Source organism: Lolium rigidum, chromosome 1, assembly GCF_022539505.1.
Source record: "Lolium rigidum isolate FL_2022 chromosome 1, APGP_CSIRO_Lrig_0.1, whole genome shotgun sequence".
NCBI lineage: Eukaryota > Viridiplantae > Streptophyta > Magnoliopsida > Poales > Poaceae > Lolium > Lolium rigidum.
Genome location: NC_061508.1, coordinates 338,682,449 through 338,695,290, shown reverse-complemented (window position 1 = coordinate 338,695,290; position 12,842 = coordinate 338,682,449). Strand labels below are relative to the sequence as shown.

Here is a 12,842-nt window from a genome sequence, read left to right as displayed (position 1 = left end):
TCTTGGTTGATGCTCGACTACGATAAGCCTTTTCCTCTCAGACGACTGCTCAAAACACAAGAGAGAGGGTAATTTGCAAGACAATGAAAGTATACCTCAAATTTAGAATCACCTCTCAAGTCACCAACCCTACCCCATGGGTGCCGGGTCCTATTTATAGGCGAACCCATAATGTGTGGTTGGTGAAAATATGCCATTCACATGAAGCATCACAATGTGCGCTAGTGTGGTTCTTCACAAAGTTCCACATGTGGAAGCAAGTGACACCTAGAGCTTCGCTCAAGGACATGAAACTCTAATTCTTTAGGATATCAATTTCCACAAACCGAAGCACTAGGATCATCACTAGTTCTACTAAAGCCTTATCTAGTTCTAGCATGTGTTCAACCTAGTTCTTCATGTCTTTTTGCACGCTAATTTCTTTGAAATTTCCAAACAAATTGTTGTAGAAAGAATGAATCTTGCTAAGCATGCAATCAAGTTCCACTTTGTTCCTAAGAGACATCACTCCTTTTAGTATGACTTTTTCTACGCCTCTAAATAAATTAGAGGTATTGAAGAACTAGCCACGTCTTCAGTTTTCGCTCTATAGTCTACATGGACGCAATATGCACTTTCAACCACTCTGAATTCTCGTTCCTAGACCCCACAGCATGTGAATTCTAGTCTCACTTCATCTTCGATTGAAAAGATAGCAACTCCTTGTACCTCGTTCATTGTGTAACAACATTATTAACTCTCTAGCCATCTAGCAATGGCATACGAGATGTTTTTGTGCTTTGTCTTTGAGTTGTGATCATCATCAACAAATGACGCCACCACTGATCATGAAGTCCTAGGAAGCGCTATGAAGGTTCTAGGAAGATTATTTTTCCACCTTCTGTTGTATTGAACATGAAAGGGTGGAGATCTGAATGGAGAAGATTTATTTCTTACCTAGGGGTGAGATCGAAAATAAGTACGAAATGAGTGAAGTGGGGTTCTTAGGATTTTGTTGTAACTAGTGGTTAAGGGTAGCGTGGCATTACTCTATGATTCTACATGCGTCTTCTAAAAGCATCACTTCTTCTGGTGCCCTTGAGTTATAACTCTACTTGTCCACTTACTCGTACACATTATTCGCATGACCATGTGAAGTATTAAGGCCGTAAAGACCGAAACAATGCATTAAGTTGCACGGATATATGCACCCTAAGAAAAACCTCACGAAACATTGTTACATTTCAAATACATGCATGCAACATAAAAAGTCTACATATGCACTTAAGAAATAGTTGAGAATTGGTAGCAACATAATGAATGCAACATGTGGAACATCACACAATCACACTTTTAACATGTGCAAAATCCATGCGATATACACCTATAATGAGTGCAACATGTCACATGCATGTATGCAACAAAATTTATAATGTCCTGCAACATACTAAGACAACCAAGAACGTCAGAAAATCTCGAAATCAGTAACTTCACATCATGAGGACTTACGCGCCGATCTTAACACATCAGGTTCACCGCGCGATGAATCTGACCTACAGAAACCCTGTTGCCATCGATTTTCCGAGCCGAAAACCATTGAACTACTTGCCATCTTCCCTAAACTCAACAGCATGGTTACATGGAGAACGAACATTCCGAGCTGTACCATCATCTCGTGATGATGATGTCATTGGTTTTCTCATTCACTACTCCCTTCATACCGGTTTATTAGGCTGGCACGTAATTCAAGAAAAAAATCTCTATAAATTTGATCAATAAAATATAAAATACACATCAAAATACTACACTGTTAAAACCTGTAGTTAATTATTAAATGGTACAGTATAATTTTTACTACATATAACTCATATTTTGTTGACCAAATTTAGCCGGGCTGTATTCCTTCCAATCTCGCGTGGTTTGACAGCCCAGAAGGCCCAGGCCCGTTTCTCCCCTTTCCACCTTCCTCCAATCTCTTCCCTAACCTCCTCCGATCGCCATCAACCACCGTGCTTCCTCCTTTCACCCGGCCACGCCGCCGCGCGCTGCCCCCTCGATCCCGGCGTCCGGTCCAGTCGGGGCGCGTCCGCTACCCTCCTCGCCCTTCCTTCCTCTGCTCAGGTGAGCCCTTCGCAGTTCCCCGGCCCAAGGTTTCGCGCAGTAGACAGCGTTTCCTGTTAGCTCCCCGCTCCCCGCTCGCCCTCTTGCCCCCTTCGTGGCCAGACCCTAGTGGGCTAGTGGCTGAGGAGGGAGCAGACCGAGGGGAACCTGAAGTGCAGGATGCTAGACTCCGTTTTAGGCGTTCCAGTATACATTTCGACAGATTTCATGAACTGTGCTCTGGAACTTCACAATCAGCACATGTGGTTTCGTTTATAGTGGCAGTCTTTTTTTTTTCTTGCGGCCACTCACAGTAGCTTCTGAAGAGGCTGGCAAAATACTGAACCGTTTGCATCTACGAGTCAGTGTAATTTCACGTCAACGCGTTACCATTTTCATCTAGCTATGTTCATCTGTGGATCAAACTTAACATTGTTTAGTTGAAGATCAACCTTGCATGATGCACACATCTACCTGTCCATCACATGTTTCTAGCCACACTCGTAGTTGCAAACCAAGATGGTTGCGGTTAATCTAGTACACCGTTCTGTTACTGCCTGATACTGATTCTAAATGCATCTCTAGCAGAGGGAGCCTTCGTTGGAACAATGGAGGAAGGACCATCCGACGGTCACACTGTTTTGGGCCCTGGAGATGCTTACACCAACAGCTCAGCCGCACCTGCGGATACCACTAGCAGAGGCTCGCCGCATGTTTCAAAGCTCCAGAAGCTTCTTTATCGGAGAATGCTCGTTGGGGTGATCGACGGGCGCTATTTCCTCGGCTTGTTTCACTGCATCGACAAGCAAGGGAACATAATCCTTCAGGACGCGGTGGAGTACCGCAGCGCGCGCCATTCTTCTTCGTCCCCAATGGAACAGCGGTGCCTCGGGCTCATCCTGATTCCAGCGGCCTGCCGTTCGTCCTGCCATGTTGATTGCTTTATTGAAGAGCAGATGTCCCTGTTGTCCTTGGACAAGTGAATGATGCTTTTGTTTTTTTATTAGTGCTTTTTTTTCATGCTCTACAGCATAGATGAATCTGTGTCTGGAAGACTTCATGCTGCGACTTTATTTGTAATCAATTCTGTCAACTGGAGATCCCTGTTCATATTTTGTTATTTTAACTGGAATCATTTAGGTAACCTGGTAGTCACATTTCAGTTCCATATGAATCCTCTCTCGGAGTCACTTGCTGTGTGATCTTCAATCAACAAGACTTTGTACATTAATTTTGGTGTGTGATTGTAACTGATGCTTATCTATGGAACCGTAAGTGGATTCAATCATGGTCGAGGCATACATCATTGCAGTGTTAGTCTACAGTTTATGCAGAATTAGTTTTGGGTTGATTCTTCAGTCTTGCAAACTTCTACTGTGAAGGTTTCAGCCTTCGAGGTAACTGAAAATTTCTTTGGTTGAATCATAGTAGCAACTGAAGAGGTTCATGACATGTTTCTAGCCACGCTTGATTTTTTCCCTGTATGTCATCCATCAAGATGGCTGTGGTGACTCTAGTATAACTTCCTGTTTTAGTATTTGCAGTGAGTTGATGTATTAAGAGACTTCATATTGCTGTACCTCTTGTTTCCCGTTGGTGTAGACCACAACATATTGTTTTATTATCTGTTACCTGATGCTGATTCTGAATGCATCTCGAGAAGAGGGAGTCACTATTTGCATAATGGAAGGATCATCTGATGGTCAAATTCTTTTGGGTCCTGGAGATACTACATCAACAGCTCAAGTGCTCAACTGCACCGGCGGATACTACTAGCAGCAGCTCACAGCATGTTGCAAAGCTCCAGAAACTATTTTTTTTTTCTTTTCAGAATGCTCATCTGGGTGAACAACGACCGCTATTTTCTTGGGTTGTTTTCACTGCATCGACAAGAAGGGAACATAATCCTTCAGGACACGATGGAGTACCAGCCAGACTGAGCGCCATTCTTCTTCGTCTCTAAGGGCACGTACAATGGGCTGATGCCAGCCTTCCCTTAGAGATGCCACGTCAGATTTTTGTTTAGTTGGAGGAGAGAGAATGAAGAGAGAGAATGCTGTCTTCCCTTAGTTAAGGGATCATCTCTTACGAAATAAGGGAAGACTATTTTCTCCATTGTATCACATATGTCTTTCCTTAGCAACAAATTTCCTACCAAAATTTAATTATTAATATTAATTGCTAGAGATGGCAGTAAGAGATAACGCGTTGTATGACTTATACCTAATGTCTTCTCTAGCTGATGTGGCGGAGTAAGAGAAGGCATGTCTTCTCTACCATTGTACATGCCCTTATGGAACAGTGGTGCTTCGGCTCATCCTGATTCCAACGGCTTGCTATTCATCCTCAGCTGTCCTTGGACCAATGAATGAATGATGCTTCTGAGTTTTCTTCTGTTTTCTCAACCCATATAGATGAATCTTTGTTCAAACCTTCTTACTGTGAACTTTATATGCGATCATATTAGAGTTCCCTTCATTTGTTAGTTCAGGTGGAATCCTTTAGGTACGCTGGTAGTCATATTTCCGTTACATATAGTGCTGCCCTGCTACTTTTTACTGGCTGTGAGATTGTAGCTAACGTATTTATGAAATTATCAGCCGAATTTAAAACCCTGGTGGGAGGCATACATGATCACAGTGTTAGTTTACTTTGCTGATGTTTTTTTGGTTGATTTTTCATTACCGAACTTCTTGTGTGAAGGTTGAGGCCTTGAGGGTAACTGCGAAATGCCCCGCAACTGCAAGTCTAGAAGTAGTCATACAGTAGTACAGACTACAGAGGGGAGTAGTAGCAAAAAAAGAATCACTGCAAACAAACAAGAAATCTCTGCAATATCAGGTTCCGGTCTCAGATTTGCATAACAATGTACATATGAAACAAGTCGACAGCTGCTAGCCTGCTAGCTAAAAAAAAAAGCGTACAACGTTTGCTTTGACATCCTATTCAAGTAAGTATTTTCTCTGATGATAACCATTCAGCTAATGAACACATGTGCCATCGAGCCATTTCAGAGAAGGACTGAGTGTCGTCACGACAGTCCTGAAGTCATCCTTGTCGGCAACTGCATTTCCTTTGATGTCAAGCTGTACCAACTTAACGGATTTGAAGAACAGTATGGCGTCCCAGAATTCCTCCACGACAATGCTTTTCTTTCGGCACGCTTCAAAGGCTTCCTCACATGGTTCGCCTTTGTGTGAAAACGGGGAGGAGCAGATATACCGTGTCGTGTCAATAGGGTGAGCTCCAATTTGATTAAAAGACAGATCCAGTGCTTTCAGAGAAACTATCTTAGTGAGGGGTTCAAGTGATGTGAAGCTACTGATCTGGTTGTTGCTTATGTTCAGGCACGCAAGCTGCTGCAAAGCCTCCAAACCTGAAAACATAAAGAATTCAGTTTCCTGTAGGCATTGCACTGTGAGGCTAATCCATCAGGTAATAGAGCTTGAGAAATTTATCTATGAAGATAGCAATTATTTTGAATCAACTGGCAATTTAATTTCCTTAGCAAGTACCCAACTTCCATTACACTGATCAGTATCAAAATGCTTCTAAAGTAGAGACAAGAGTTGCAAGATTTTAAGATCTAACCTTCAACTGATCTGAGACTGTTATGGCTTAGGTCCAGCATTTGAACCCACAACATGCGTTCAGTAAATCCAATGCAGGTTAAGGACAATCTGCAGAGTTGCATGTGGTTTAATGGAGCTGAATTCGATTTCACTTGGACTGAACAGTACTTCATGAAAGTCCTCATATCGCATGTCAACTGCAGGAAAACGACAAGTTAGATAGCAGCACATACTATGCTACAAAATAAGACCCATTCAATGACGATCTAACATGAAAGAAACATCTTTTACATAAAATTTGCAAAATGCTAACAAATCATACTCCACCCTTTTCATTAACATCATTAACCTTCTAACTTGAGTGATCGTAGTTCCAGAAGGTGTTAAAATACCCACATCATTGGTCACATTCAGATAAGCTCAGTATCAAGCTGTCAAAGTATGAACACATTTACCTGGATTACTAGACAGTCCGAAGGATTATAAAGGTGGTTAGCATACACTGATTAATTGGCTTCAAAAAGTACAGTTACAACAGCAAGCATAGAGCTGTCAAACTTTCTAATGAACTAACCAAATCTACATAGGTCTAGTCCATGGGACAAAACAATGGGAAGTATACGGTGAAATTTGCACTTACTTCACCTTAGTAACATAAGTGGGGAAAAGGTAGGTGTTAACTATAGGGTTAATTGGATTCATGCCATTGCAACTTTCACAGGTTGGAAAAATGCCATTACAAAAACCAGATTTGGGAATATGCCACTCTTACTTCTTCATACCTCTATCTATGCCATTTTAGTTATTACAAAACCATATACGGGCAGTTATACTTTCATAGTACCCTTATACTCATGTACGGACGCGTCTAAAAGAATGAAGAAAAAAAGTGACGACCAATGCCTCGTTGACTCGGTAGCTTGAATCGCATCTAGAAAACGATGTGCGAGGTCTCGGTCTCGCCGCATGAACCCAGCGCGCCGGCCAGCCCCGCCTGCCTAGCCGCCGGCCAACCCCACCTCCCTCCAGCTCCCCTGAGTCATGCGCCTCTCACTAGGGCGCCGGCCGGGTGCCTCGCTGCTCTCCAGCCCGTCGGCCTGGTGCCCCGCCTCCGTTACGAGTTCCAGCCGCCTCTTTTGCCAGGAAGCGCGCGCGGGACTCCTTCCGCGCCGCCGTGCGCGTCCGGCCCGGATCCCCCGCCAAGCCTGAGTATCTCAGGCTGCAGACCCGGTTTCCGCCGCCGATGCACTGGTCCCGCGCGGCCTCCAGTTTCCTCTCATCGATTTGGTCCCCCACCGTCGGCGGACAGGTCCCATGCTGTCGTCGCCCTGCTTTAAGAACGCAGCAGGATGGCTTGCTATTGCTTCCTCCTCTGACGGAGCCGGCGGCCACGCCCCCAGCATCAACCTGCTTGCCTCCTCTGACGGAGCCGGCGGCCGGCCACAAGTACGCATGGCCGCCGCTTGGTCCTAGGATCGCTGCGATCCTCTGCAAACCACCCAACAGCGAGTCGGCGACGCTCGTGCCAGAACTATCGAAAGACCAAAGTGCTGCCGAAAGTTGGACATGTGGGTAGTATGGTAAATATCGTAGTACACACCCAAATACATGTATATTTTGAAAAGTTATTCTCTTAAGTGCAGGAAATGGCATAGATAGAAGTATGGTAAAGTTGGAGTGGCATATCTCCAAGTCTAACTTTTGTAATGGCATTTCTCCAAACTGTGAAAGTTGCAATGGAATGAATCCAATTAACCCTTAACTATATGTGGGATAGGAGAAATATCTTGTAAACAAATTTAAAATGCCAAAATGGTGGAATACATGTTCTTGGGTGGGCGGTTCTGCAACATTTTTCATAACAACCAAGTTGAACAATACTAAATTTTTTACGTCTTACATTGAACAAAGCGCTCAAACATTTTCCAAGTTACCTGATCCATTATGACTAAGCTTCGCTCGTCTTCATAATACCTTTTATGTGATGGATCCAAGTTAATCAAGTCACTGAACAGCCCTAGTGCCTCTTCACAGTACCCCTTTCTTTCTATCAGAGAATTTCCGCGGGACTTTATTGCAGCACAAGCAAGTAGTAGACGTGCTAACGTCAACTTGGCAAATTTGCTGCAAAAGAGGTAATGATGTGAAAACGGGGGTCAAGTTGATTAAGCAGCTGTTGCAAAAGTAAGGTAGAGCCTAACCTATTCTCATCAGGTAATTCTCTGAAGAGGTCGATTTGATCAGATAGTCCTTCCAAATGCCATTTTGAGTTCTCTTGAACCACAGTATTCAAGATATTTAGCTGATCAAAAGCTACAAAACTAGGGTTTCCATCAGACCGAAATGATTCTGAGCAATTCCAGGAGATTGGTTCATGAAACAAATCAATATCCTGTGGTTTATCATTGCTGTTGCTTAGTTCAATGGTAAATGTGAAATGCACAGGAGAACTGCAAGGGGAGCCACTTCTAGACACCATGTCATCTGAGCAGGGTATGCTTACTTCAACAGAAAATTGTTGTGGACTGCTACATTCTTTATTTGAAATTTCAAGATATGTAACCCAACAATTGGAATGCCCAGAGTCTGTTACTGAGAGGGGCCTCCACTGAATATCCTTTCCAATCACCAAATCAGAATTCAATTTCACATTTGATGAATTTAATCCTTTGACAGGCTCATCGAAATAGAGAACAATGGGTACAATCCTGTCCTTCAATGAGTAACAACAAATGGAGCTCGAGGAAGACACCATAGTTAGGTCGTCACTTTTGCTGAAAGGAAATAAGCTGAGCTTTGCATCATTGCATGGCCATGATGCAATCAGCTGCGGGTTCTCTGGACTAGATGTCTGAGCTAAAAGCCAGAGGTGATAAAACCATCCGCTCTGATCACTTGGATCTGTAAAAAGTGCCTGGGTAACGAGGTCAAACTCTTCCTTAAAAATCTTTTGCTTTGACTCAAAACCTTTGCTCTGTTGGACTAGCAGATTGGACAGAAGTATACTGCAATACACAGAGCGAGATATTGCAGCATGTAACACAAGAAGAAGATATGATAAACAGTAGGCTCAAAATCATCAGTAGGTAAAGGTAATACTATCTCGGGAAAAATAACTAAAAACAAGATAATACAACGTACTCAGGAAATGTTGCATCAAATAAACAGAGTAAGCATCTTCAGGATACAAATATTCGGTCTGAATCTTAAAATACAAAATCATCAAGTTTGTTTGCTAGACATGCACCAAATTTCTAGGGGTCAAATACATGTGTTGCATCTTCATTACAGGCAGAACACAATTTTGGAGTAGCTTAAGTTGTCATTCAGTCAGTAACTGGAAATGTAGGAAGAGCATTTAGAACTGACGTCCATTAACAATTACGTACCTGCGATTATGCCATGCTGAGTAATTACTGAAGTTGTCACAGATCTTAACCATTGTGTACTTAAGCTCATCCTCTTCTGGCACCCCCATAAATTTTGCAAGGAACCTGCGCAGGGTGGAAATCAGTCCAAACACCATCTCGATCCTCTAGTTTCCAATAAAGACAAATCTTTCCTTTTGAGATGCAATAAATACAAATCCTACCTGCGGTAGTTCCATCCGTGAAAATTCCTCGCATCCACCTTCAATAGCTTATCCAGGAGGCCAAATTCACGCTTGGAATCCACCGGGGTAAGCCTCTGATTCAGCAGCCACTTACGGTGATACCACGCTCCGTAGGACTTTGGGTTCGCCCTCAACGCAGCCTCCACCTTCATCAAAATTCCAAATTGAGGATCAATCAAGCAATCGACCACCACGTGCGAAATTGATTTCTTGCAAAAAAGGAAGAGCATAGAGCAATCCTCCAATGCATGCATGATGGATCGAACCTACCACTCTTAGCTCGCCATCGACAACGGACTTGATAGCCTCCGGTTCCGAGAGCTCCTTGAGGTTGTGCCGCAGCGCGAGCTTCCGGTAGTTCCACGCCGTGTAGGCCTCCGGGTTGATCTCGAGGAGCTTGAAGCTCAGCCCGAGCGCCTCCTCGGTGTACCTGCAGAAGACCCAGATTCACTGCGTTAGTAAGCACGACTGCGGGAAAGACTGAATTTTTAGTATCTTCTGCTGCATTTTGATGAGGGAACGAGGGCGAGATGTACAAGAGCTGCCACGAGGATCCGATCGAAGCTACAGCGGCGTAGAAGAGGATCTAATCGGCCCTAGCTGCTGGTTAGAGTTCGATCTCGGGAGGTCGCGAGGCGGGGGGCGTAGAGGAAGGAACAGGACGAGGCTTACGTGGAGGTGTGGTGGTTGTGGAGGACCTGGGCCTGGAGGTCCCGGAGCTTGGCGGCCTTCGCCGCCGCCGCCGCGCCGTCCTCCGGCTTCTTGGGCCGCCGAGGCTGGCCGTGCATCTCGTTGTCCCTTCTCCGGTGACGGCTGAGGTCGCGGGGAGTTAGATCTCGAGCAGAGAAGGGCTGCCCCACCTGTCAAAATCACCTGCTCCACTCGAGGTCGCCTCGTCCGTGCGAGCTCCAAATTGGCCGAAATTTCCCCGAAAACTGGAGCGGCAGCGGCGGCAGCGGCGGCGGCGGTCGGATGGTCGGAATCGAACTCGGACGGTGGCGGTGGCTGGAGGACGGGAGACTTCAGAGCTGAAAGTTCCCCGCGCCAAGGTTCAGATGGGTTCAGTTCAGGATACTCCCTCCATCCTAAAGCTCAGAGTTCAATATAAATCAACATTGACTTTTTTGCTGAGAAAAGGATTTTAGCATGCCAAAAATCTGGTCGTGTTTTGTCTTATAGGACCAAATACACCTATTATGAAAAGTTTATTTTTTTGTATTTCAAAATGTTAAAACATTGTGGAAATAAAATCTAGATGTATATCCGGACATGCTATGCTCGCACACAAAATTTTGTGGAAAAATATATTTTTATGTCGTGTGTAGAGCACCGTTTTTTTACAATAGTCACAGAAGATATCATTTTTCGCGAGATTTGGTGTGCAGATATAGAATGTCCAAATGTACACCTGCGGTTTTTAAAATATACTTTTTGGGCAATGGTTGCATTCTACACCTATGAGCCAGAATAGAATTCCAGCCAAATCTGTCTTATTTCACTAATGTTTGACATGGGGTTTTGTATACCATGTCCCTTTAATAAACTGCTTTTGAAGTCGAGATAAAAGGGTTATGTCCATTTGTTACTGGAATTTCTACCACTACATTAGTATAAGTAGTTTGTTGTTACACGTGGTGAGCAACTAAACAATTGTTAAAAAAGTAGTTTGTTGTTAAAGTCAAATCTTTTAAAATTTGGCCAAGTATAAAGAAAATGCAATGCCAAATGCACACAAAATAAAAGTATAATTCATGATGGTTCTAGCATTGGTCTTCTTAAAACTCTCCAACATGCGTAGATGTCGATTTGGTGAGCTTCTTTGAGATTATAAATTTTGATAGTACTTTTTTCTATATATACATATTTGGTCAAATTTAAAAAGTTTAACTTTGACATATGCATTCTATTTCGGGACCAATAATTCTAGATTTACATGCAAACTGCTACGTAATTCATACGAGCACAATGCGGGCTCAAGTAATTCGAAGTGATTCCTGTGACAGTTTCGGAAAGATCTCATGTAACCATTGCATGATTGACACCTCAGGTCGTAAGTAATTGACGTATCAATTTGCCCATAAGTATAGCATTGTTGTTTTGGAACGAAGGGAGTATTGTCCCAAAAACAAAAAATATGAGATATGAGGGGTGTTTTAACATGGACACTGAATTCATTTTTCAGGTTTGAGGGATTGATTTGGATATTTTGGTTGACCTAAACGTAAAAGTTGGTTATTATTTAAATTTTGGGTGTTTTTCGGGAGTTGTTGGAGGTACTCTTAGGTCAGCTTTTGCGTACACACAATTCTCGTTCTCCATGATTACTATGAGATGACGTAATTGAACAGTAGCTGGTTTAACAAATTAAATTAATATATTTTGTACTTTTATGAAGTCCTGAAAAATTACAACTAGGTAAATACGTATAAATTTCATGAAGAATATGTTTATTTGCATGACACAATAATATACAAATAATTTGGCCAGTCTATTACGCTTTAGTGCTTCTCTGGGGCTGTCGATGGTTTTCTTCCAGAACGTCTATTTTGGTGTGTTTTGATGGTGCATTTTTCTATGGTTATTACCGCCTGTTCGTCGACCGGTAGGGCTCCATGCCCTATGTTACTATGTACATGGTTAGTTCAGTTTTCACTAATTAACCGTAAAACTCTATGTCTTCTAACTGAAAGGCAGTACTTGTGCCAATTCCTTGTAAGAAAGGAAAAGAAATGTGGATGTGGAGGAGGAAGTACAAGGGCGAGGATGACATGAGATAGCTACTTTCGAGGGTTCACCAACACCAAACGGGTAACACCGGCACTTATTATGGATGGGCATCCCAATGAGACATGGCGGTAAAGGATGAAGGGGCGGTGAGCCAAGAGAAAGACATTTGCGCCCGGAGAGGTAGTGGGGCGCGCACGATCACCAAGCAGAGTCGTGAAAAAGACACAAATCTAACCCTCATCGGAAATTTCAGCCAAAAATAAACAGTACTAGAAAATAAATTCAAAACCGCCCCTTTCCCTCAGCGCTCTACACCGGCACGTTGAGGTTGCACAGCTCAACGCCACAGTTCAATGCGTCGAGGATCAAAGATGATTTGGTACGATGTGAAGACCCTGAATCGGGACGTCGAGATGCCTAAGCTCAACATCGCCAAGCATGTTGTTGATCCTTGCGACCTCAGTTTGTGGCGTTGAGCATCTCACCGCCCCGGTTCAGGGTGTTGATCCTGCCCGCGTCAAATTTCGACTACCAAAATCATCTCGGGAGCTCAATGCCTACTCGTGGGGCTGTGTTGTGCAATCTCAACTCCCCGGTGTAGGGCATGGAGCAAAAAGGGCTTGATCCGAAAATATTTTCTAGGACATTTTTTATTCATGTTAAACTTTCAGCTAGCTAAAGGCCATATTTACCGTATTTCACGTTAAACTTTCAGCTATTTGTTTTTGCAGTTCTTTTTGCTGTTTCAAGTAGTGAACAAAAGAACAATGTACCGCAAAATCCTACCTATAGTTTCATCTTTTCGCAAAGTGTGTGTGAACTTTATGAACACAGAATTCCAAGCAGACAGA

General features: G+C 43.4%; 2 protein-coding genes across 2 annotated transcripts; one reads left to right on the top strand and one right to left on the bottom strand.

Annotated features, from left to right (window-relative positions):
- Window positions 1-2,648: 2,648 nt before the first annotated feature.
- LOC124684458 lies at window positions 2,649-3,097 on the top strand. Its single transcript, XM_047218767.1, has one exon. The coding sequence runs from the start codon at window positions 2,688-2,690 to the stop codon at window positions 3,060-3,062; it is 375 nt and encodes a 124-aa protein (XP_047074723.1). The 5' UTR covers window positions 2,649-2,687; the 3' UTR covers window positions 3,063-3,097.
- Window positions 3,098-4,884: 1,787 nt separating this feature from the next.
- Window positions 4,885-10,081, bottom strand: LOC124700696 (geranylgeranyl transferase type-2 subunit alpha 1). The gene is made up of 8 exons (XM_047232784.1): window positions 9,937-10,081; window positions 9,535-9,694; window positions 9,244-9,410; window positions 9,041-9,145; window positions 7,853-8,656; window positions 7,586-7,775; window positions 5,671-5,848; window positions 4,885-5,455 (listed from the first exon to the last, which is right to left on the bottom strand). Exons 1-8 carry the CDS (start codon window positions 10,050-10,052, stop codon window positions 5,061-5,063), a joined length of 2,115 nt encoding a protein of 704 aa, XP_047088740.1. The 5' UTR covers window positions 10,053-10,081; the 3' UTR covers window positions 4,885-5,060.
- Between the last annotated feature and the right edge of the window lie 2,761 nt (window positions 10,082-12,842).

Bases quoted from the DNA above. Each gene is read 5' to 3' on its own strand.
- LOC124684458 (XM_047218767.1), top strand. From the start codon at position 2,688: ATGGAGGAAGGACCATCCGACGGTCACACTGTTTTGGGCCCTGGAGAT.
- LOC124700696 (XM_047232784.1), bottom strand. From the start codon at position 10,052: ATGCACGGCCAGCCTCGGCGGCCCAAGAAGCCGGAGGACGGCGCGGCG. The intron at 9,411-9,534 runs GTAGGTTCGATC...ATTTTGATGAAG, and splicing joins TCGATGGCGAGCTAAGAGTG to GTGGAGGCTGCGTTGAGGGC. The intron at 8,657-9,040 runs GTACGTAATTGT...TGTGTATTGCAG, and splicing joins TCAGCATGGCATAATCGCAG to TATACTTCTGTCCAATCTGC.